The 26,441-nt window shown below is 33.0% G+C and overlaps 3 protein-coding genes across 10 annotated transcripts; 1 reads left to right on the forward strand and 2 right to left on the reverse strand.

The window, feature by feature from the left end:
* Window positions 1–459: 459 nt before the first annotated feature.
* On the reverse strand, window positions 460–3,604 carry LOC140824976 (G-type lectin S-receptor-like serine/threonine-protein kinase SD2-5). The gene has a single exon (XM_073186420.1). The coding sequence runs from the start codon at window positions 3,249–3,251 to the stop codon at window positions 828–830; it is 2,424 nt and encodes an 807-aa protein (XP_073042521.1). The 5' UTR covers window positions 3,252–3,604; the 3' UTR covers window positions 460–827.
* A 7,961-nt stretch (window positions 3,605–11,565) lies between these two features.
* LOC140824977 (UDP-N-acetylglucosamine transporter UGNT1-like) lies at window positions 11,566–16,863 on the forward strand. 8 transcript variants are annotated; one of them, XR_012116560.1, is made up of 12 exons: window positions 11,567–11,848; window positions 12,679–12,755; window positions 13,088–13,249; window positions 13,358–13,491; window positions 13,713–13,843; window positions 13,921–13,965; window positions 14,058–14,155; window positions 15,245–15,352; window positions 15,539–15,595; window positions 15,673–15,792; window positions 15,908–16,197; window positions 16,426–16,863. XR_012116560.1 is itself a non-coding variant. In XM_073186423.1 (11 exons), the coding sequence occupies exons 1-10, from the start codon at window positions 11,707–11,709 to the stop codon at window positions 15,745–15,747; spliced, it is 1,029 nt and encodes a 342-aa protein (XP_073042524.1). In that variant the 5' UTR covers window positions 11,567–11,706; the 3' UTR covers window positions 15,748–15,792; window positions 16,107–16,863. The 8 variants fall into 8 exon arrangements, 2 of the variants coding, with proteins under 2 accessions (XP_073042524.1, XP_073042522.1); XR_012116561.1 differs by having other exon boundaries at window positions 16,107–16,197; XR_012116562.1 differs by having other exon boundaries at window positions 16,107–16,190.
* Window positions 16,864–18,156: 1,293 nt separating this feature from the next.
* LOC140824978 (vesicle-associated membrane protein 711-like) lies at window positions 18,157–23,987 on the reverse strand. Its single transcript, XM_073186424.1, has 4 exons — window positions 23,731–23,987; window positions 22,970–23,160; window positions 18,749–18,912; window positions 18,157–18,528 (listed from the first exon to the last, which is right to left on the reverse strand). The coding sequence occupies exons 1-4, from the start codon at window positions 23,945–23,947 to the stop codon at window positions 18,438–18,440; spliced, it is 663 nt and encodes a 220-aa protein (XP_073042525.1). The 5' UTR covers window positions 23,948–23,987; the 3' UTR covers window positions 18,157–18,437.
* Between the last annotated feature and the right edge of the window lie 2,454 nt (window positions 23,988–26,441).

Consider the following 26,441-nt stretch of genomic DNA (forward strand, 5'->3'; position numbering starts at 1 on the left):
CCCCTTGGTCTTCTAGAGTGTCATATCTGTGCTAGATAATTTAAAGAATAATGCATGTGATATAATAGAAGAACATATTCATAAAAATAAATAAATAAAAACACCAATAATGCAATAGCCTTTTGTTTCAAACAAAAAATATGAGAAAAACACACGAAAGGAAAATTCCGCATTTCACTTGAAAAGGAAAGAAAAAGGTAGGCTACATCCAACAAATTAGTCAAGATTGGTGTCCCAAACCCAACTCCCAAACCCAAATCAATTTCAACTACTTTTTATTCACCACCAAATTCTGCTTCAACAAAATTGACTCAGTCCCCCTTTTCATAAGAGAAGAGAGAATGTTCTGCCATTAATCCATATGACTAATTAACTTAAATTTCTTTGGTGCAATCAAAAATTTATTATAAGAAACCATATGGTTGGTAGTAGAAATTAATAATACAGATTAACTGTGCCTACTCTTGAGCTACTGAAACTACAAGAAATCACCTATTCCTCACATTGCAGCACAAAAACGCATCAAAATCGGACACTAAAATTTCTCGAGTGGAACCTACAAGAATTCACCATGGAGAAATAAGTCATTGATTGAATGTTTGTTATCCAACTTAATTAACTTCCCATTGTTTATAACAATCGTTTACCCTTCGTGAATACAATGGCAAATATCATATATAGCTTCATAATCAATCATGTCACAAAATTTGTGCTCCGAATGATTACAAACAAGAAAAATCACAAAAAACACACCATCACGGGTATGATTGACTCATCTGCAGAGGCCTAAAATTTGGTTAGAATCGATCCCTCATCTATAGTGGCTGTTATCTTGGACCAGAAAGCCGAACTGCAGAAAGATATGCGTCGCTGTTACAATCCGATGGCCCCGACGAAGTGCCCTCCTCGCTTATGGACTTAAAGAAACTCGAGTAAAGACGAGAGCCCATTTGAGAAGCTGTAGGCGGCAAAGGGACAGGGCTGAGCCCTTCAAGCATTTGCACTACTTTTGTCATTGGCGGACGAAGGTACATATCATCCTGGATGCACCACAAAGCAACTTTTATTGCTATGTCAACCCTTTCATCCTCTTCCCCTATCTTCAGTTTAGCATCAATAATATCTTTATGTTTCCCTTCTTCCAACATCCTAAAAGCATAACTAGGAAAGTGGGATTTTTCTGAACCTTCTGCCAGATCATAGTTTTTTCTACCTCCGATTAACTCGAGCAACACCATACCATAGCTATACACGTCACTCTTCTCTGATATAGCATAGTTTGTAATCCATTCTGGTGCAAGATACCCTCTAGTGCCTCTTAATGTGGTAAAAACATGACTTTGTTCTCTAGTCATAAGCTTAGCCAGCCCAAAATCTGAAACCTTAGCCATAAAGTGATCGTCAAGAAGCACGTTTTCAGGTTTTATGTCACAGTGAACTATCTTTAGATCACAGTCTTCATGGAGATAAGCCAGGCCCTTAGCAGTACCCAATGCAATATTGTATCTAGTATCCCAGTCCAACAAGAATTCTCCTTTGTCTTTCTTGAAAAGCCATTTTTCTAAAGAGCCATTTGCCATGTACTCGTATACCAGTAGCCGGTGAGTTCCTTCAGCACAGAAGCCTTTGAGCCTTACCAGGTGATGGTGGTGTATGCTGCCTATGATGCTAACCTCAGCTCGAAATTCTTTCTTTCCTTGGCCAATACCTTCCAATTTCTTCACAGCTAATTGTATACCATCGGGAAGATTTCCTCTGTAAACCGAGCCAAACCCTCCTTGACCAAGTTTCACAGTAAAGTTATTTGTCGCGGTCTGTAGATCCTTGTAACTGAAACGGATTGGCATCCCCGACAAGACTTCCAAGAAATTATCCTCTTCCGAACTCACTTTTGGAGATTCGGGCACTTTCTTGCTCTTACGGAAGCACTTGTAACCGGCAAAAAGCATAGCCAATATAATAATGACAGTGACAATTACGATGATAATGACAATAGGGAAGCGCTTGTTACCACTGTGTCCGTTATCTCCACCTCTATCTCCACTACTTGAAATTTTGATGTAGGAAGTAAAGCCAGCCCCATTTGTGGCTGCATCCATGCTTCCTATTTGATCGAAAAGAAAACAACTTCCTGAACTGGCCTCGAAGAACATAGCACCACAAGTACAATTTGCAATGCAGTAATCTTTGCAGCCATCCAAAGTGGTTTTTGAAAACGGTTGAACAAATCCGAGAGCGAAATAACTGAGGCCATCACCGCCACTTACAAGCTCCACTGGCTCGGTTGAGGTATCGCACGAAGGAAACATCGCCGACTCGCAAGGCTGGAGGGACGATGGACACCGGCATTCGTTGCCAGGATAACAGACATAATATGGGTCACAAGCTGCAGGTCTGTCACACTGATCTTGAGGTATTCTTGTAGACGAGGGATTGGTCGAACTTCCTTGAAGCATGGAGAAAGTGATGGAGCTGTCATTCCCCAACACTGCCACCCAAGTTCCATTCGCATTGTTACCTGCAGAAAAAATGAACTGCCACAACAACACCTCGTCTGGATCATAAAATTTCCATGAATTAGCACTGAGAATCGCAGAGGTGACATTACTGCCATCTCGGTTGATGGTTCTTCGGCTGTCGCTTCCCATGGTCCAGTAAGGCTGCGGAGGACTAAAACCTGCGGAAAGAATCATATCCCCGGACTCAATCTCAAGATAATAAGTCAAGTTATTGGAGCCAGGATCACTGACAAGTTTCATTCCTGCAGAGAACTCTTGATTGGAGAGAAGGGTATCAGTGGGGTGGGCAAAACTTTGCCAAACAACAGCCCCATCATTCCCAATGAAGATCAGATTCCCAGAATCTAGTAAATATATGGAGGACACCCCTTTATCAGCAGTGCCGGTGGACCAAATGACGGATCCCCCTCTCAGTAAGTAAGCATTTCCGGTATGATCAAATTCAAAGTTATCTGAATTCTGAACAGGGGAGCCCCTATTGGCAGACCAAACTATAGTTGAGCTGCTTTTGTGCATCACCACGAGAAGAAAGAGAGTAGGATCTTGGGTGGTGGTGAATCCGAAGGCGAAATTGGAATCGTTGGATAGGAGGAACAAGCCATCATTGTCTATCCAGTACATGTAAGAGCCGTTGAAGCCAGGACTGAGTTTCCCAAAGTTTTGGACACTAGCACGACAAGTTTCGAGCAGAAACAGGAGCAAAAAGCAAATGAATCCCCTCGCACCAGCCATGACAGCATTAAGAACGACCAGATCCAAAAGAAAGATGACGACTTGGGGATCCCAGAACACGACAACAAGGGGAAACGGAAGAGGGGAAAAATCAAGAAAGCCCACGAAGGAAAGTTGAGATGGAGCAGGATTTGGAAGTCAAAGAAGAAAATAGAGCTGCAGGGAGGTAGATGAATAGGGTTGAATAAGCGGGTGAAGAAGAAAGAGAAGCATCGATTAATGAAGCAATAGTTGGTAGAGAGAGCGAGAGCGGTAGTTATGGAGAATTAAAGAAGAAATAGAGATGGACATGGATACCTGCCTCTGCCTGATCTTTTTCTTTCCTCGATCGATAACGAGAATACCTTATTACGTGTGAAAGGAAAGAAAGAATTAAGACGTTTTATATTTTATTTTTTTATTTAATTTAATTTAATTTTATTAATCTAATCTAATCTATTTTTTTTTACTAATCTAATCTAGAGTGAGTATCATGTGAGACCGTTTCACGAATTTTAATCTGTGAGACGGGTCAACCCTAACCATATTCACAATAAAAAGTAATACTCTTAGCATAAAAAGTAATACTTTTTCATGGATGACCCAAATAAGAGATCCGTCTCACAAATACGACCCGTCTCACAGATTAAGATCCGTGAGTCTCATGTGAGATCGTCTCACGGATCTTAATCTGTGAGACGGGTCAACCCTACACATGTTCACAATAAAAAGTAATACTCTTAGCATAAAAAGTAATACTTTTTCATGGATGACTCAAATAAAAGATATGTCTCACAAATACGACTCGTGAGACCGTCTCACACAAGTTTTTGTCATTGTCATTTTCCATGTCGATTGTAATTCTACTACTCAGTCACCACTCCCGTGTGTAGCTGTTGAAAAGCGTTTTTTTAAATATTATTCAACCAAAAACATTAAAACAATCGGAAATTAGGTTTGAAATATTATTGGGTTTTGCCGTTTGAACGTACATAGACAACTCTTATAACTGATTAGAGAGAGTGTAAATTTTGATTGGGTCTAGTTTCATCAAAGAAAATTTATGTGAGACGATATCACGAGTCGCATTTTATGAGACATATATCTTATTTGGGTTATCCATGAAAAATTATTACTTTTTATTATGAATATCGATATGGTTAATATATCTCACAGATAAAAATTCGTGAGACTATCTCACAAAAAACTAATTCTTTAATCAATATGTTAAATTCATCTGACGACCTTAATATACAATATATACATGATACTAGTGTCGGGTACTACTATACTCATATGGGCCATGATCAATTAAAGTGACTCATATAATTAAATGATTGAAATCAATACCTTCTATAATAGAAATAATTATTTTTGGAGTGGGTCTCATGTGATACGTCTCAAGAATCTTAATCTGTAATACGAGTCAATCCTTTCGATATTCACAATAAAAAATAATATTTTTTCATGGATAACCCAAATAATAGATCCATATCATAAATTAGACCATTTCACACAAATATTTACCTTATTTTTAATGATATGAGGCAAATCACACCAAATATGATTGAATTCGTTTTAATTTAATATTTGACAATATTACCTTCATCAATTACTTTCCTTCTTTTGATCATACATTTATTTATTTCCTTTATTATAAAATGTTGTTTTACCCCAAAAAATCCAAAACGTGTAAAAATTTATTTGTATTTTAAATGTTAGTCATAATTTTTTTATATAAAAATAACAAAACTATAATTAAATATAGAGGGGTGGGTGTAAAAAAAATTAGTTGTATTTTTAAAATTAAAAAAACTTCAATAATTTTCGGATTTTGGGATGTCAATTTTTAATTTAACAAATCTATGTGAAACAAACTAAAATTTGAGATTGAAATTAAGTGGTGGAGTTTTGAATTATTCTTAATTTGTTAAAATTAGGTATTTTAATCGTTGAATTGAAATTGGAGATTTTTTTGTCAATAGTTGTTTATTATGATTATATATTCGGAGTCTATTAAGTATATGTTACATGTTGATATAAAGTTTTTGTAATTTAACGGATGTTGTAAAATAGCCTATTATTTGAAATTAAGTTATTCGGGTGTATTTGATATTAGTATTGATAACTAAATACATCATAATATTAATTGTTGAACGATGAAGTTGTATAATCGAGTATTATATTTTGTAAATTAATTTTTGTTGGGTTGTTTGATGTCATATATTGGGGGTGTTATGATTGTGTTGAAACGGTGACAATGATATGATAATTTGTGTTGAATTATTTAGATACGTCGCAAGCCTCATGATATATATATATATATATATATATATATATATATATATATATATATATATATATATATATATATATATATATATATATATACACACTCTATTATCAGGTACGTGTTGATGTACGAGCATATATTGTTATTGTTTAGTATTGATAAATACTATTGTGTTGAATGATGGTAAATAATCGGAAATGAGTTATTTGGTATTATATTTGTCGTTGCTTATTATTGTTGATGTTGCTGACTGTTGGGTGCAATAATTGTCTCTGCTTAGTAGAGCGATCGAACCGTGGTTCTTGACCTGCTGTGCAGTTTAAAATATTTGAGTTGCACAATTGCTACTAGCTATAGCTTTTGGTAAAGCGGCAAGCGTTCGGTCCTACAATTGGTATCAGAGACAAGGTCGTGGGTTCGATTCTCATTGATTGCAAGGAGTGCAATTATTGGGAGAGAGATTGTTGGGTGCAATAATTGTCCATGCTTGGTAGAGCGATCGAACCGTGGTGCTTGAGCTGCTGTGTGGTTTAAAATATTTGAGTTGCACCATTATTACTAGTTATAGCTTTTGGTAAAGCGACAAGCGCTCGGTCCTACACTGACTGTCGTTTTTTGGGAGACGTCTCGTTGATGTTGTTCGATCGACGATATTACTGTCGCCGGAGTAGGGGTGCGACATATCGTGGATGTTAGTATAGTATGGGAATGATGTCGCTGATATTGTTGATGGTTTGATTGTTCAGCAACAGCAAAGAGGGTATTTCTGTTATGATTTCAGTTATATTTTATGTTGTTATTAATATGATTGTTATGCATTATGATGATGATTGTTGTATATGCTCACTTTTTAGGGGATGTTTCTGTTGGACAGGTTACAGTCCTTCACATGATAAATGTGAAGGACTGTACGTGTCTAGTCATGTAGTTGATAGTAAATAGAGACAATATAGTTTATTGTCTTATTTTAGTTGTGTATGTATTTATTATATTGTTTCTGCTACACTGATGTAGATAGTGTGATAATTATTATTACGTCGTTGAAAAGAAAATTTTTGTTCATATAATGTCACATGTTGTATGATTACATGGAGAGATTTGTGACGCTATAAAAGTAGCAACTAGTTTAGTGTATAACAACTTTAATTTTTATTTGTGTTTTATTCTATATTTAAGGATATTGAAATTTTAAATGTATTTTTGAGTAATAAAATTTATGGTTATCTAATTTAGGAATTGAGAGTCATTAACAAACATACTTAATAAGAAACAACAAACAAAATGTTATTATTGTCAACTTATACAAGTAAAGATGCGTGCATTTATAAAATAAATGAGTAAATATCATTCCCAAAAATTTAAATGTGATTTTTAATTTTGAAGCTCAACTTAAAATAGATTTGATTGTAGAAATAGCAATAATTAAACCAATTAACGCTGAGAGTATATTTGTACATTACTCGACATTTTAAAGTAGTATTCAAATTTTTACAAGAAATTCAATTATATTTTAAAAAGGCAACCTGATTTTTAACTCCCTTATTACCAAAACTGTACAAATCAAACCATGATTTTTTAAAAAAAAAGGAAAAACAAATCCAAACAAAATGATTTGATTTTTGGATTAAACATTTGAAAACCAAAAATAGGAAAATTGAATCGACGGTTGCACACCCCAAATTACACCTTAACTAAAATATATTCATTTTTTTAAAAATAATTTGAATAATTTAACTTCATTAAGAGTGTGTATTGATTCTAGACTTTATATAGTTTTTATGGAGTTTATAATGTAGAGGAGGTATTTAATATAAATTTTTATATACTCTATAAATGTTTAGTGATATTCAGTTTAAACTTTTTTAGAATTTTAAAAAGTCATGTGGTATTTAAACTTGCTTTTTAAAAACTTTACAAAAATCTATAGATATTCAAAATATCAATAGATTTTTAGTAAGACCATGAAATTCTATTAAGCACAAAAATTAAAGGTTAAGATACAATAATAAAATGTCAAAAAATATATTTGATTCAACCTAAATATTTGAATATACATTTTATTTTTATTGAAAATTTTCTGAAACTCACATACTCAATACAAACACTAAAATTTTAATTATTTTCTCATCCATTTATTTTTCCTTTATTTTTACTTTTTAAAAATATATTTTTTTATTGCTAACAATAGTTTAAAATCAAATATATTAACACCGTTCATTTTATTTGTTGAGTTCCAGTCACAAAACCTTACAAAATTTAAAGTTATATTTATTAAAAAAAATTAAAAATTATTACACTGCATAATAAAAAAATTTAATATATTTAATTGACCTATAAATTGAAAATAATAATAATTTTTAATAAGTACAATTTAATTTTTTTATTAATTATTATATAACATTTGATGTTTAATTATTTTCTATGTTAATCTATATCTTTATTTTGATTAATATGTAATATATATATATATATATATATATATATATATATATATATATATATATATATATATATATTGTAGGACCGAGCGTTTGTCGCTTTACAAAAAACTATAGCTAGTAGTAATGGTGCAACTCAAATCTTTTAAACTGCACAGCAGCTGAAGCACAACGGTTCGACCGCTTTACCAAATAGGGACAATTATTGCACCCAACATTTATATATATATATATATATATATATATATATATATATATATATTTGTATATATATTGTTTATTTTTTTTGTTTGACATATTGCCAAAAACAAAATTGATATTTTTTTTAATACAAAAATCTATTTAAAATAAATGAAAATATTTTAAGTTTGACTATCTATTAATCTTGAAAATTATTGTTATGTATTTTTAAAAATAGTAATTATTTTAATAAACATGTTGAATTGAATAATTGAAGTTTAATTGTAATAATTTAGTAATGACTTATTTATTGTTTTTTGTTAGGCAACCTGATTTTTAACTCTCTTATTACCAAAAATGTACAAATCAAACCATGATTTAAAAAAAAAAAAAGGAAAAACATATCCAAACAAAATGATTTGATTTTTTGATTAAACATTTGAAAACCAAAAATAGGAAAATTGAATCCCAAATTACAGCTTAACTAAAATAGATTCATTTTTTAAAAATAATTTAACTTAATTAAGAGTGTGTGTTGATTCTAGACTTTTAATAATTTTTATGGAATTTATAATGTAGAGGAGGTATTTAATATAAACTTCTATAAAAGTTTAGTGATATTCAGTTTAAGCTTTTTAGAATTTTAAAAAGTCATGTGATATTCAAACTTGTCTTTTAAAAACTTTACAAAAATCTATAGATATTTAAAATATCAATAGATTTTTAGTAAGACCATGAAATTCTATTAAGCACAAAATGTAAAGGTTAAGTACAACAATAAAATGTCAAAAAATATATTTGATTCAACCTAAATATTTGAATATACAATTTATTGAAAATTTTCTGAAACTCACATACTCAATACAAACATTAAAATTTTAATTTTTTTCTCATCCATTTATTTTTCCTTTTAATTTTACTTTTTAAAAATATATTTTTTTATTGCTAACAATAGTTTAAAATCAAATATGTTAACATCGTTCATTTTATTTCTTGAGTTCCAGTCACAAAATTTATAAATTTTAAAATTATATTTATTAAAAAAAATTAAAAATTATTACAATTAAATTTTTTTTATTAATTATTATATAGCATTTGATATTTAATTATTTTTTTATATTTTTTGTTAATCTATATCTTGATTTTGATTAATATGTATAATAATAATATATATATATATATATATATAAAATTATCTTGTTTATTTTTTTTGTTTGACATATTGTCAAAAACAAAATTGATATATTTTTTTATACAAAATTTTATTTAAAATAAATGAAATTATTTTAAGTTTGACTATCTATTAATCTTGAAAATTATTGTTATGTATTTTTAAAAATATTAATTATTTAAATAAACATGTTGAATTGAATATTTTAAGTTAAATTGTAATAAATTTAGTACTGACTTATTTATTATGTTTTGTAAAATCAATATTTAAAAAATATTTTATTGAGAGACAAAAATATTTGAAATAAATAAAAGTTATCAACGTTCAATTATTAGTTCAAATAAATTTTAAAAAATCACAATAGTAAATATAAAATCCATAGGGTTTTATAAAAATTTTACAAATATCAATAAAAATCATGCAAAATAAATCTGCAAGATTCTGTGAAAATATTTAAAAATTGTGAGATTCTGCAAAAATAAGTAGAAATCTATCAACTTCACAAAATTTTGTTATTTTAAAAAAAGTCAGCAAATCCTGCAACGAATACACCCTCCTGAGTAATTTTCGGTTTGACGTACAACTTTTTTTATAACAGTCATACAAAAATATAAGTTTATTATAATGACTAAATGCGCAAATTTTTTTTTTGGGATAAACTTTTAAATTTGATTAATGTTACTCTAATATATTTAATTTACCAAATTATAATTTATTTCTATGACATTTCGAATTATATTATTGAAATATCACCTTTTATTTTAAATATCTCACCGATTTAGATAAATTTGTTACAAATGAAATTTTTGTTTTTAAAAATTACTGCTTTAATTTATATTTAAATTATTTTATTAAATTTATAAAATATTGGTACGAATTATAAAATAATTATATTACAATATTTGGTCAATTAAATATAAACTATAATAATCCTATAACTTAGGTTTGTGTTCACGCATAATAATAGCAGCACACACTTGGTGTGCGTTTAAACTAATATTATGCGTTGAGTTTATGTAATGAATTTTATTTTTAAAATATTTTTTTTAGTGATTGTTGGATTAAGCGTATATGAGTGAGATTATTACTGGAGTAAAAATAGTGACGTAAGATTTTACCGGGTAATACTGTCTCTGCTGGGAAAATGATCAGCAGTAGGGAAAGAGTAATAATGATATCTAAACGATATGATGCAATATCAGCAGATAGACAGACACATCCCTAAACTCATGAGTCTAACATCCAGAGCCATTAGCACTCAAGTAGGTGTATTATGCACTGCCATAAGTATAAAGAAATAAAGTCGTGTTTGGCTACCACCCATATTTTCTTGGAGAGGAGTGATGTTTGGTTAAACATACATAAGTGAGAGTGGTATTGAGGCGAACGAATTTTTATGAAGTTCTTGTGTGCCAAGCTGTTAACGTTGTGCCGCTTGATCTGGTTGGTTAGATTGCTCGTAAAAAAGTGATGCCATATTTTATAAGATAAAAATGTTTCTGTTGAGGATATGACCAACTCTAAAAAAAAGTAAGACCGATCTCTAAGAGATACGAGACATCACCAAGAGATAGACATGTAACTCTCGAGATTCATGAGCCTAACAACCCGATCAATTAGCACTCAAGTATGTGCATTCTATATTGTCACAAGTATAAGTAAATAAAGTTGTGTCTTGACTAACATCTATTGTTTTTAATCTAATGGTAAACGATTGACACTAACATTTTAAAATTATATGGACTAAAAAGTATTCAGTAGAAATATTTTAGTGACAAACAATAGAAACAAAAGGTGTGTTCAATTGTATTATCATTCTTATTTTCTCAAGGAAAAGTATATTTTTGTAACTAAATTTCATATTATTTTGTGTATCAAGATACAATATTAAGCAATTAATTAAAACCAATAAATATCGATGACTAAATGAATTGAGGTCCAAACTAGCTCAAGACCACAACCGAAAAAGCAAAGACTTTTGGAACAAAATTGCATTGGCAGGAAAAATGTCTCTCTTTGCATCCTTGAATTTTTAAGACCATGAGAGAGACACATACATAAACGTCCCAATGTGTCGTACGTGAGGCAGAAAATCAATAATTATATATAATAATAAACATTAGAATAATTATTCGTTGTTGTTATGTATATTAAATATTATTATTCACAAAATATTATGATTATTTTATTATGTAATAAATATATATAGTTTGTTTCCTTCTATTTTATTATTTTTATGTTATGTTAATTTCAGTTTTGGCCCTGGCTTTCTATGTTATTACCCAGAATGGATTCATCGTAAGCATCTTTCGAGCTGGTTCCATTTGGAAATCCCGTGACAAATTTGAAGAAAACACATAATTGTTTTGGGGGGTCAAACAACGATCAAAATCAATGGCTACGAGTGCCAACACCAGTTCGATTCTGCCTTTAACGGCCGGCGATCATCCGGTGAAGGCGGAGGAGAAGCTCTTCAAAGGATCCGCCATGACTAAGCGTGGCGCTCAAGCTTCCATCTCGTACATGACTTGTGCCGGTACTTTTTTCTTTATTTTATTTGTTTAAAGACTTGAATTTGTTGCTGACGAGAGGGATTAAGAATTCAATCTTTTGCGTTTTGTTCTCAAGTCTGTCTGTTTTGTTTTTGCTTTTTTTTTTTTTTTTATTTGGGCCTTGAGGGACGTCGTTTGGAGTTGTCTTTTGTTAATTTTTTTTTATTAATAACTAATTAGGGCTTTTATCGAAATAATTTAATGGTGATTCTATGGAATTTTGACTTGGGCACCGATCATGAATTTAGCGTTGCTGAGTAGATCCAATTCTCGGTCTACACTTATTTATTGTGGAAGCAGATCCAATTATTTGTCTACACTCATTTATTTGTGATACATGATATCAGAATGAGAAATACTCCAGTTGTGAATATTCGAAATTTATAGTTTCTAGATGAAACAGTGGCTGACCGTCTGAAATTTCCTCGTGTATGTATAAATGATTTTGCCCCCGTCAAATGTTTTGAAATTTTAGTTTCGCCCAGCCCACTGATCCATTTTCCTAGCTCAGCTGCTACTGAAACCACAAATTTTTCAGTTTGGCGGGCAGAAGGATGGTAAAATTCCAAACCTTAATCTTTGTTAGGGCACTTTGGACTCTTGCTATCAGTGTGCCTGAAGTTGTCCATACGTAGGGTTAACCTTGGAGCTATTACGCTTGAATGAACATCATACTCGTAAAACATGAGATCCTTTAGTTGGATTCCACTTACAGCCTCACTAAAATTTAGTCCCACCGAGTATTTGGAATCTACTCAACTCGTCAATCTCCTCATCAACAATTACAAAGACACGTGTTGACTTGGTTTTGCAGTGCTCTTGGTAATGTTCAATAAAGCAGCTCTATCTTCTTATGGCTTTCCGTGTGCCAATGTCATCACCCTTTGTCAGGTATATGTAACAAACCTGATTTTCATTTGTGTCCAGCGGTGGCTGGTTAGTCGCGATTCAATTTTTTCATCATAATTTATCTTTGTGTCAGCATATTCTTAGGGTGAAATAAGTATTTTATAGGTTGATCCTTCCAAAAACTTGTTTCTTTGATGTTATGCTTTAAAACTATGGCAATCATCGATCCTTAATTGATTCATAATTCTCGGTGGATTGCTCTTCTTTGTTTATCTTTCTTTATTGTGTCTTGTGTTACTCGATATTCTGTAAATTATTGGTAATTACAAATTGCCATATAAGATTCTCACATTTAATGCTGTCATCTACTGCAGATGATAAGTTCATGCTGTTTTCTTCATGCACTACGACGCTTAAAGATCATTTCTTTTTTCGCAAATGAATCAGTATCCATCAATGATAGTTCCAAAGCATTGGTACCAATGAAGACATTGTTTGACACTTCCCCTCTCGCTTTAACCTATTTGCTTTACATGGTGATAATTTTTCTCCTTGCTGATCTTCGATTGCTCGTCTGTCGTAAATAGTAAGATTCTTCCTCATAAAAATGAATTGCTCACATGTTTTCCGGATCACTCTGAAAGTTAGCCACCATGGAATCTGTCCGAGGTGTAAATGTACCAATGTATACAACCTTAAGGAGGACTACAGTTGTATTTACAATGATAGTTGAGTATATTCTCGTGAAGCAGAAGTACACCATTCATATCCTTGGGAGGTAATTGTCCCTTTTATCCTACCGATACTCTTCATAGGGGCCTTACTCTTTCAAATTATGAACACCTCCGTTTTGGGTTTGGATTGAAGGCTCTTGCTATTAATTTGAAATTTGTAATTACTTGTTTAAATGTAATACAGATTTTTTTTTATTCTCTCCTTCCACTTTCTTCTGCATGATCAATGCTGTATACCTTTGTTTAACAAATGAATATTTTCCAGTGTAGCATTGATCGTCCTGGGTGCTTTTATTGCGGGATCCCGGGATTTGTCATTTGACTCATATGGCTATCTAATTGTTTTTGTATCCAACATCACAACTGCCATATACCTTGCAACTATAGCTCGCATTGGTAGTACTTCATTTGGTGTCCACATGCTGCTTTGCACCTTGCTTATTTGTCTCCAAGCTGATATTTTGTATACCCAGGAAAATCCAGTGGGCTCAATAGTTTTGGTCTCATGTGGTGCAATGGTGAGTATTTACCGTAAATACTTTCCTTTTCAGAATCATTTACATGTCTATTCTTTCATTCGAAGTATCATCACACTCTTTTTCCGATGTAGGAATTTTGTGTGGACCTGTTTTACTTGTGTGGACTCTTTTTCGAGGTGACTTGGAGATCACAATGAATTTTCCAAATCTGTTTTCTCCTGGATTCCTGGTAATATTTTGCTACTGACATGAACTTGATGATATACCACTCTATTCTACGATTTCTCTGTGTGGCTTCTTGTCAATTACCGCACAGACAAAATTACATTTTTCAGTTTTCAATCGTCTGATTAAGACCAAGCATTAATAATCATTCTCTACGGCCAGGTTTCTAGCCAGTTTTTGCTGATTGCTTCTTCATATTGTTTCACTTGGCCCTTTCATCTTGTATATACAAACTCATTTTCATTTGATTAATGTCCTAGAAAAAGATCAGAATAAGAATTTGGTTGAACCATTAGTATTTAGTAGAAAGATGGGCCAGCTAATCAATCCCGATACAGCACCAATAACTTCAAGCCTATTTTGGCTTCTAATTGAAATTTCCTCGAATTATATTCAAATGTATTAGAAGGTAAAATAAGGCATTTCCAGTAGAAAGCGAACATGCCAAGGACTTTCGATGGTTCCCCGAAGATTTGACGAGCTAGTCGAGCCCTATTAGAGATTCTATAGAGATGAATGGACCCCTGAATCGTTACAAGCTAGAGAAGTTGATGTAGTGAGAGTCAGCATCTCTGATAGATTTAGTAAAGATCCTCTTCCATATTTTAAAATTCAAACTGTTCTTGGGAGAGAAACCGGTCCAGCTTATTGTTTTGGATAAATCTGTAATAATCATCATGAGTGTGGATAATGAAAAGTGTTCTTATTTTTAATCTTTCATGAGCATATTTATTGTATTCTTGAAATAAAAAGGACTGTATACTCATTGGTAAATCACTCAAGCGTAATTACCCAGTTCTAGTGAAAAGGATTACGGGAGGTTTAGCCCTGTCTATGTTTATTTGCTGTACCAGAAGTCGGGTCTTCCTGTTTCGTCACTCTCTTCTTTTGCACTCATGAGAGCACTGGCACACACACACATCAAAGAGCAGGAAACAAGGTTTAAAGAGCCAAACAGGTTTATGTTGGTTTTTGTGGCATTACTAGTACATGACGAAATGTCATCTGGGCTTCTCCGGCGTCCTAAATCATGTCTGTAATCGTTTTTCTTAGACTTGTTTATTACAAATTTTGAGATTGTTTCTGATGGCAGGCAGTGTTGTGTTTGTCCTGCATACTGGCTTTCTTCCTGAACTATAGTATATTCCTGAACACCACTCTGAATTCAGCACTCACACAGACGATCTGCGGTAATTTGAAGGTTCGCTCATGATAATTGCTCCATCTATCTTCCTCTGATTATTTTCTTGGGTTCTCGGATAATGCTCTGATGAGTATCTGTGGTGTGTAATATCTGCTCATTTGTGCAATGACTTGGAAGGGCCAAATGCATAAAGGTTGCATTTTGTACTCGATACTAACTTTGCCTGGTGCACTGTTTGTTCAGGATTTTTTTACGATTTCACTTGGATGGGTAGTTTTTGGTGGTCTCCCATTTGATTTAGTAAGTGCAGTCTCCATCTTGTTACCTTGTTTTGCTATTCATTTATTATACGACGATAATTTTCGTTATATTTGCAGTTGAATGTCATCGGGCAACTTCTTGGCTTCATTGGCTCGGGACTGTATGCGTTTCATAAGCTCATTGGGAAGTGAGCTGTTGTGCGGAGAATAGTCAAAATTTTGGCGATTTTTAGTTTGGTAGGAATCAGCTTAGCTACACGTACTTTATTGTTGTATCATTTGTACTAATTTCCCATGTAAACACGGAATGCTCCATTCCCTTCTTTCTTGAGATCTTCAAGCTGTTGGGTAGGAGGATTGCAAATTATTGGCCTGATTTGAACTGGAAAAAAGCTTTACTTGGGCTGTAGAAGAAGCAAGCAGTCTAAAGTCCAACTGCGATAGCCTTTGTTTGAAAAACAATAGAAACATTATAAATTATATTAACTGCTGATGTTTCCTTCATAAACTATTGTTTGTCTGAAGTAAATTTGATAAATCATTTGCTTCAGTTTGATCTCCATGCGTCCAGTTGCTACAATTTACTCACTGTGCTTGATAAAGAGGAAAATGATTTGGATTATGAAGTCAATTAAGTAAGTTGTCTATGCTTGTATCTTCTTGGTTCTTATGTAGTCTTTGTGGGGGCTATATTAATGAGCAGCTCCGTCATGAGTTATGTGCTGGGTTCCGAGAAGATCTAGTCAATTACAGAAGCCCGCTCATTGGAATTGAACATCAATTTTCTGTGTCGTCCTCTCATCGATAGTTTTTGGCTTTGAAGCCAAGACTCAATCTCTGTCTGATGTGTCAAGTTGACTCACTTTGCAGTTCATATGGCTACAAGGGAAGACAACAAAATGGTGAGAAGGATGATATTAATGGTGGACAGAATGTAGACGACAAGCATGTTGATAACGTGGAGTTAGATAGCGGCATTCATTCATAGTGGGAGTACAAGTTAACTCACTTGTTGAGAGGGTGGTTTCATACCGGAAGCTGCATGGTGCCCCAATGAGAATTGGAGATGGAACTACTTTTTCAAAAATTTCGAATAGAGGGCTAGGAAGTTTTTGGAAGGTGATAAGATCATAAAGCAGTAAGTATGAGTCTCAAACATAAACTTGCAAACTGGAATAAATACCATTATACTCCATTTGGATGGTTGGATTCAGATTTGACTTGGATTTAAATGACAAATTTGTGGAAATTGATAGATCTGAAATGACGAGCTTTAGCGCGAGTTTCAAATATCACAAACAAAGAAAAGCCAATGTAATGTATTTGAATGGTACTTTTAAAACTTTTAATTTTGCCAAACATGTTTGCTGATTTGGATGACTGATTGTAAATCCTTATAACTCAGATCTATCAATCCAAATGAAACCATGGGGAGTTCTCTGTAGTTTTTATGCGTTTATATCATTTTAAAAATTATTAGTATTTACATTTATATTTATATTATAAATAAAGTGAAAACTTTTTTTTTTTTGCTAAAATGGAAAAAATCGGAAAGTTATTTATTATTACTAAATTCCTTAATCATCGTTGTTCATTACGTATCAACCGGTTTGACAGTCAATAATTGAAATATAGTAATTCTATTTAAATGGACAATTATGTTTTACCATGTATTTTCCTCACACATAAATATAATTACAAAAATATCAATGTAATATCCATATACACATTTTTATAGACATAATATATAGATATGGATTTGTTGTTTCGCTGGATATTTTGAAAATGGACGAGTGCTATCATCAGACGGGAGTGGAACAGGTTATCATTGATATGAGCGATTGTTCCCTTGGTCAATTGAGATACCCTCCCGTTTTTTCTTCTGAATCGTCTGTGTGTATGGAACAGTTCTCCCCATACACCAAACCAAAATGCTCTCAAAATTCTTGAATTGAATAATGTTGCTTTAACTTCCGAGGAAGTAGAGTGCATTTTATCGAATTGTTCGAGCCTCCGGCGTGCTCCCTTCCAAATTACGAATTCATAGTCCTTGATCAAAAGTTGGAGAGAGAGACTTTGTCTGCCGTCAATCTAATTACTTTTGAAATATTTCACGTCGCTGTGCTTAAATTGTCCTTTCATCGAGTTTAATGACTGTAGAGTAACCCATGTATTTTTTGCGGAAGCTGCCGAAAATCTGCCTCATCTTGAATGCATGTTTTTCAAAATTTATGCCACCTGTTTTGAGGTGTGAGAACTCTCTTTTCGCTGTTTATCCATTATTAGGAAAGTGAGAAATAAAATTTTATAGAGCAGTTTTTGAATTTATCTCGGGGACACATGATGGAAACCTCAGACATTTATCTTTGATGCTGGCTCGATCTACCATCCTTGATTTATGCCCCCTTCTATTGCACTTTGCTCCACTATGATGACGTGTTCTTCTTTACGAATATTTTCTTCTGGTATGTTTGTCGGAGAACGAGCAGAAAAGAGAGTGGTTACATGTGAAAGAAGTTGAGTTTAGCGGATTTAGCAGGAGAGAGCACGAGTATAATTTTCAAAGTTTGTATGATTTATGTTTCTACTTACAATAATATGTATCAAATCAAACTAAATATTATTGAATTTTCGCTCACACAACACCTCTTATCATAACTGACCAAAAAATTTCCCAGATCAAGATGCAAAGCTAGAGATCCCCGACAAGAGCTTCACGCACAATAACTTCTTCTGTCACAGAACCAACAACACTCGACCTTAACAATCAAGTTTTCATCACAAACATTTCGAAGATTTCTTTATAACATATCCCAGGAGATCTAATCAAAAGAATGCAAATATAAACAATCGATAACTTGAACCGGGGCGTGCACCAAATCTCACTTCAGACAAGATGGAAGAGTGGGTCCATGGCAAACAAAACCCATAACAACATACACAATTACCAGCAGGAGTATCACCAACGCAACCCTGCAAAAAACAATCACAGATAACTGGCCTGGAGACGGAGTAGAAATAACAGATCATGATATGGAAATGTATGGCACACTCACAAAGTGTGAATTACATATCAAGTGGAAACAGAAGGATATTTTATCAAAATCATTTAATACAGAGCTAGAAGTGCATTTGTTACAATAAATCGTGCAAATTCTTTCAAAGAGGAAACTGCCAAGTTCATTCAACTTACGTGAGCCAAACATTTCTCCACCAGACATTCCTTCTGAATCGTCGTGTCTGCTTCCTGAATCTTAAAGTGTTTCCTTGCATAGTCGCAGTCTTATCGACCAGCAGCTCTAACCGATCACCCCTGTCTAAGACTTTATCGATATTCTCTATCATGACATTCCGCACCTGTTACAGGTCACAATTAAAATTTTAACCTTCACTGCTTCACACCAATCAGAGACCAAAAAGCAGGAATCAAAAGAGTAAAGCTGTTAAGTCGAACATTTTGCTATATTAGTGCGAAGAAGCTAGAGCAGGCTACATTCAAGAATGAACCGGACCATGTTTGAATGGCTTGGTTAACGAGGTCTACAAGTTGGTGGTTCCAACCCTTAACCGACACACCAACCCAAAACTTGACTACGCTCAACAGTCCGATTAACCGGGTCAATATGTAGGTGGTCCCAATATATAATGGGCACGCCTTTAGACAGTGCGATTAAGGAACATTCCCAACCCTCAAACCACAGGGTTCAATCGAGCAGTTCGGAACTAACTGCTTAACCCATGGTTCAGCCTTTTTTTTGTGGATGGCCACAATTTCTTGAAAGCTTTTCTAAACCACCAAGATTAAGTGGTTGTTGGTTAATAGTCAAAAACCAGTCGGGTCGAGTTGACAAGTCTTACCCATCCGGTTCAGCCGTTTTTTTAACAAAGAGCCTGGTCGCTTGACCATTTTTCTATCGATGGCCAAGAATAAACGCCCATTAAAAATCAGTCATGTGCCATTTTTGTAGAATTTTTTTGATAATTTAAATTATATTTATTTAAAAAGTCTATAAATACCGCATTATTTCATTTTTTGTTACAAAAAGCTCTCTAATTGTCTCAAACTTTTAAACCCTCAACTCTTTCAATCCTCTCAACTCAAGTGCAAAATCTCTAAAATTGTTCTCATATCTTACTTTCTTACTTCATTTCTTTCAACTTCATACTTCTTTCATCTTAAATTCTAGTTTTATATAAATAATCAAATAGAAAGTTCAAGTTCATCCGACAAAGATAAGGGAAAGTTGGCAATTAATTATTTTGGTTGAACATCTTCACCTCAACCCCAATAATAATATCGAATTAACTGATGTTAAGCAACACCATACATTTCCAACTCGATAAATAATGAGCGATGCCAATGTTCAACCTCCTCCCGCTCTCAATTCTTCTATTTTCATCAAATATTTTGATAAGGTGAAGTTTCATACGGATAAATGAATCGCAAAATGTAAGTTTTGTGATAGATCATATGAATTTCAAATAAGAGGTGGATATGGATCCTTGATGACACGAAACATGTATCGCCCGGTTGAAAATTGGAGTTGATCGATTTCAAATTCAAATCTTTGGATACACATCATCAAGTGGAATTAACGATTCTCGCTTATTTGAGAGTAAGATTAGCTATATTTGTCTTTAGTGTATATCATTCTCTTGGTTTGGAACTTTGGACAATAAATATACGTTCGAATATTTTTGTTGGAGGGTAATAAATTCTACTGCTAAACGTCTTCCACGAACAACACTCGTACATACTATAAAAAATTGTTCAGGCAGGTAAAAAAATCTTTAACTAAAGAATAGATTTGCATAAAGTTTCTCAATGTTCTAATGTTTAGGGTGATCATATTCAAACTGTTCGTAAATCGGTATCAATAGTCACTAGATTGACTATTCTTGGTCAATCCAAAAAGTTAATTCCAAGGTTGTAAATGGCGGGAGGCGGTGGCGGGGCGGTCGGTGACCGCCTACCGCCTAGGCGCCGCCTGGGCGGCGCCTAGGCAGTTGGATTTTTTTAAGTAATTTTTTCTAGATAATCATGCAATATTATCATTTTTATGTAAAATGTGCAATTAAATAATGTTTAAGCAAAAAATATAATAATGTGCAATTAATAAAGATTCATCATTATATTAATGTTATTATGCTAACGAAGCAATATTTTTTTTTACCAAAAAACTAAGTTTAAATTTTTAAAGTTTCAATCAATTATCCATCATTAGAACAAGTAGTAGACTAAACATAACTAATCTTCCAAGTGTCTACTACATCCATGATCCTCTCATCATCGGACTCAATCAACATTTTCTTCATTCTCCTCCTCCTATGTTTCTAAATATTCATTAAGTTCTCTAATGGGGATGTTCCTTGCACTACTCTTGGATGTAGCACTTCATCCACTCCGGAGGCCTCCACTACCGTTCTCCAAGTAAGACCTTTAAATAGTCCTAATATTTAAAATTAGTTGACTTTGACTTGGTTTTTAAAAATTGTTGACTACTGCCTCGCCCGCCGCCTCGACCGCCTGTTCGCCCGCCTCGACCGCCTCGACCCGCCTCGACACCCCTCAACCCGCCTCGACACCCGCCTCGTGCATAGGCAGTGCGGTCGAGGGCCGCCTACCGCCTAGGCGGCCGCCTCGACCGCCATTTAGAACACTGGTTAATTCATATAGTGATCGATGAAGCGCATCGAGTCAACAACATTTCTCAAATAATTTTTTTAGTATTAGAAGAATACCGTTTAACTTAAAAAAAATTCAATCTCAATTGACAAAGCTGGTATTGAAGCTGTTAAACTTGTATGTCAACCATCAAACGATAATAGTTTTTTTATTACTTTGAAACATATATTGTGTCTTAAATTTGCGCTCAAAATGGGCTAAAAATTTTAGAATATTAAATTAAGTGCATTATGACAACAGTTACTTACAGTCACATCATAATAGTATGAAACAAAGGGGCAAATTTTACAAAATGATTATAACAAGATCTTTTTGATTTTTTCCACCAACAGATATGTTTAGTACTGTTTGTAAGATTTTAAAAGTTTTATTCACTTTATTGAACAATTATCTATAGTTTATTATCCAAATTCTTTTTTTTTAAATTATCCAAGTTCTAACGAATTGTTGTCACGTTGCATTAATTTTAAATGAAGACTCTAATGATGAAATTCAATCTGATTGTGTTTTAAAAATGAAAGCTGAGTAAGATATTATATCATTATTACCTTCCAGAAATTATTTACTTGATTTTGCGTTAGATCCTAGGCTTAAATTTGATGTTTTGTGAGGGAACTTAACCATATATCATGATGCTGTAGTTCTGATTACAGATAACTATTCTCCTAATCCTTCATTTATCCTACATGATATTAGAGAACATTTACATGATAATTATGAAAAAGTATTGTTTTAAGCATGGGGACGTGTTAGTCTACATGAACATAAAGTACTAGCAGCATGAGTAGCTTTTCTAAACTTACAAAAACCTGACTGTTAGTAAGAGAATTGGACAAAAGATCTGAGAAGATTTTCAAGTTTGCCTTGTCTCAAGAGTTGCTGTGGGACAAATTTTTAGTTCTGGAGAAAACTTGTAGGAGGGAAGACGTTTAACCATTTCTCTCAAGCATTCCTCAATGACTGGACAACAGCCGCTAAACAAATACAAGGCAAGGCACTTCTTAATGGCAAGCAAGGTGAATTTGACACGTCATGCCATTTTTAAGTTACGAAACTACATGAGCTCTGATTCCTCTACATCTTATGAGGATACGCGGGTAACTTAAATTTTAAGTTCAAGCAGTTCTTTCCCTTTCAAATTTGCAGAATTAAATTCTAGTTGATGATAGTTTTTTTTTCTGATTTATCTTTTTATCATACTCGAGCTCAAAATTTTAAGTCTTTAAAACTTTTTTTAGTTTTTAAAATTTGGATGGTTAAATATTATTGATAATTATTTTAATATTAAATTAAAAATCAAAGTTCGAACTGGAACGATGGTTACCATAAGGCATAAACCACCATTTCAAGGGCGGATTATGATTAAGGGCTTGGAAATCCCTATCCTTCGACCTGCTAGTTCCAACCAGAAAACCTGCAGGTCATGGCCCATGGCCCAATCTAAAAGAATTTGCAAATTAATGGCATGGAAATATACGTACACTAGTCATAATCTAGTTTCATTTGTTATTCCATTTAGAGAACTCTCAAATCAAACATCTAAGGTATTTCACCATTAATTAAGTGATCGACTGGTCGGAACTGGTATGATTTAAACAATGAAACTTTAAAATGATAACGTCCTGTAAACCTTTTGGGGGGATAAAACTTGGTGCAAAAAAGAAATCTAAGAAGACATCTCAACAAGAGCACGAATCCCCTGTTTATGATTCCAATATCTTTAGTTACCTGACTCATTTCACCTCTTAGCCGGTTTATCCTGTCAGCATTTGGATCATTGGAGAAAAAATCCATTTGCTGGCCGAGGACCCTTGAAAATTCATCGTTCATGGCATAAGCTTGGGCAGATAATACAGCTCGACCATATGTCCTCACAAATTTTTGATGAATGTCTTCAAGAAATTCAAAAGGAATTCTTCCTGCATAGGTGTCAGAGTATAACAAAAAAGGTTTGCTCAAGCACATAATAAAGGTTGCGGGACATATAAATCATGAAATTGCCAAATAACATGAAAAACCTCATTGCAATGATGCGAGTGTTGGGACTGCCAATTATTCAGATTAGGATGCACAACTGAATAGAAATTTGAAGTAATTACAAAAAAAGAATGCCATATAGCAACCAATGCTATCATGCTGCTTCAGGCATTTTCACAATTAATTGCAAAAAATACCAAATCCTAAGCAAATGCCAAACCATATATCTAGTGGCTGGTGAAATAAAAACCAAGCCCAATGAGAGAAGTATCAACTCCCAGAAAAATCAGGCATAACTGAAAACCTCAAGGCTCGAACAATACTAGACAATTCAAGATCCATATGTGCAGCCAGAGATGAGAAGCTAAGTCATGAATCGCATTCAAATTATTTCCACGTTCTGAAACAAAAAAAGCATAACATCCATCTCCAAATTCCGGCGAGAGGCAATCTTTGTGAAGATAATTATAAGCATAATAAAATCGAGAAAAAGATGAAAACTTTTCGCGTACGTCCAGCTGTGTCGTCCGCCATACAAAGAACGGTGAGTCCATCTGTGCGTTTGACATGGAAAATGTAGCGATCCTGGGAATAAGAAACGTTGGTGTCGTTGTTTCCAGGGATTTTCTCCAGGATTTGGCGAGCAATGGAATTCGCCGTGGTGGAGGCGGAGCTGAACTCGGCGAGCACCACGGAACCACGCGCCACTAGCGCGTACAGAATCGCCATCCTTCTCTAAAAAAAAGTTGGATTGACTTTTGAAGCGAAGAGAAGTTTCTGGGAATTCATTTATTTATCATTTTAATTTACGTAAAAATTCATGTGATATGTAGGTAAATTTGTGAAAAATCTTTTGAACAATGATATAATTTTACTTTTAACTTTTCACAAACTTAAAGTTATAATTTTGCCCTTTTATTATTTAAAAAATATATAATTTTATCTACAAAAATTGCACATCTCTCTTCATCTAAAATATACTTTTAAAAAAAATTTATTTCTCAATTATCATGAAATAATAATAAATACTTATTTTGATATACAATGTACATATTACAGAGTTTCAGATACTTGGTTTCGCTATTTTAATACTCTAAATGTATAAAAAAATACTATATTTTCGAGTAATCACCACAAATTCAAAGTGTTAGTATTTTCATGAAAAATACATTATGATAACATATTCATGTAATTTTTTTAATATAGTTCACCTACTCAACGTGAAATAAGATTGGATATTTATTTTGAGCTAGGTATCTATTTTGGAGTTCCAAATACTTAATTTGGCTCTTTGAATACCTCAAATATGTAAGAAAATACTGGATTTTCGAACAATCACAATAAATTCTGTAATTTTTAGTTTTTCATTGACATTGCGTTAGGATGACTTATTCATTTCATCTATTTTTTGAAAAAAACAAAGTTTCCCACTAATCATGTAATTAGAAAAAATACTTATTTTGACTGATAAAGTACCTATTTTGGGGTTCCAGATATTTGATTTGATTATCTGAATACTTCAAATGTGTGAGAAAATACTTGAGTTTAAATAATATCAAGTGACTTTTGATGGTGTCATTTGTGAAGTTAAAATGTGATACCTAAATTGATACATAGCGTATCTAATTAGAGTCTACAAATATATGACAATCAGCTATCCCAATCTTGGGCTCCCTAAGGGGCCTTGTCCCATCTTGGGTTCCCACTGGGACCTTTTCCCGTACGGACTTTCCCATACGTCATTACTTATAGAACTTCTCCAGCCCATGCACTTGAGCTTTTACCTTCCCAGGATTAGAACTCAAGACCTCCTGGACTTATATAAGTTTTGGCAGCAATCCTGGTACCAGTTGGGCTAATTAGAGTCTACAAATACATGATTTTACTCCTAAATATTCATATCTAATTATTTGAGTATGTCAAAGTGTATTTTGATAATGACATCATTAAGTAAAAATATGATACATAAATTAACACAAATAAGACATAATTTGAGTTCACGTACTTGATTTTATCCTTTAAATACTCAAATTCGCTTATTTGATGAAGTCAAAATATATAATTTGAAATTAATATTGAGTGGCTTTTAATGATGAGATTTATAATTAAATATGTTGTATCTAAATTGGTACAAATATTACCTCATTTGGTCCTACATATATTTGATTTTACCATTTTAAGACTCAATTTTGATTATTTTAGCATATGAAAAATATAGTTTCAAGTAATATTGAGTGACTTTTGATGTGTTATTTGTGAAATTAAAATATGATATCTAAATTAGTACAAATTGTATCTAATTTGAGTGTACCAATATTTGATTTTACTCCCTAAATAATAAAATTCAATTAATTTTTTCTGTCAAAATATATAGTTTGAAATTAATATTGAATGGTCTTTGATGATGATATTTGTAGGACCGAGCGCTTACCACTTAACCAAAAGCTATAGCCAGTAGTGATGGTGTAACTCAAATCTTTTAAACCGCACAACAGTTTAAGCATCACAGTTCGATCGTTCTATCAAGCAAGGACAATTATTGCACCCAACAGTCTCCTTCCCAATAATTGCACTTTTTGCAATCAATGTGAATCAAACTTGTGATATTGGCTCTGATACCAATTGTAGGATCGAGCGCTTGCCGCTTTATCAAAAGTTATAGCTAGTAGTAATTGTGCAACTCAAATCTTTTAAACCGCACACTAGCTCAAGCACCACGGTTCGATCGCTCTACCAAGCAGGGACAATTATTGAACCCAATAATATTCATGAAGTAAATATGTGATACCTAAATTAATACAAAATACTTGATTGTACTATTTAAAGACTCAAATTTGATTATTTGATGATGTTCAAAAAATATAGTTTGAAATTAATATTTTATATGATGTCATTTGTGAAGTAAAAATGTGATACCTGAATTACAAATAGTTGATTTCCCCCTTAATTAGATATGTGTATTTATGAGGTAAAATCAACTATTTGTAAAATTTGACATCCCAAATAATCAGATATGAGTATTTATGAGGTAAAATCAATTATTTGTAACTCGAACTAGATTATCCTTGTATCAATTTATGTATCACATTTTTATTTCAACACCATAAAAAATATTAACTTCAGACCATATTTTTTGACATCATCAAATAGTCAAATTTTTTGAGTTTCTAAATGGTAAAATCCAGTATTTCGTGACTCGAGTTAGATATTATTTGTATTAATT

The sequence above is a fragment of the Primulina eburnea genome, chromosome 3 (genome assembly GCF_022965805.1).
Source record: "Primulina eburnea isolate SZY01 chromosome 3, ASM2296580v1, whole genome shotgun sequence".
NCBI classification, from domain to species: Eukaryota; Viridiplantae; Streptophyta; class Magnoliopsida; order Lamiales; family Gesneriaceae; genus Primulina; species Primulina eburnea.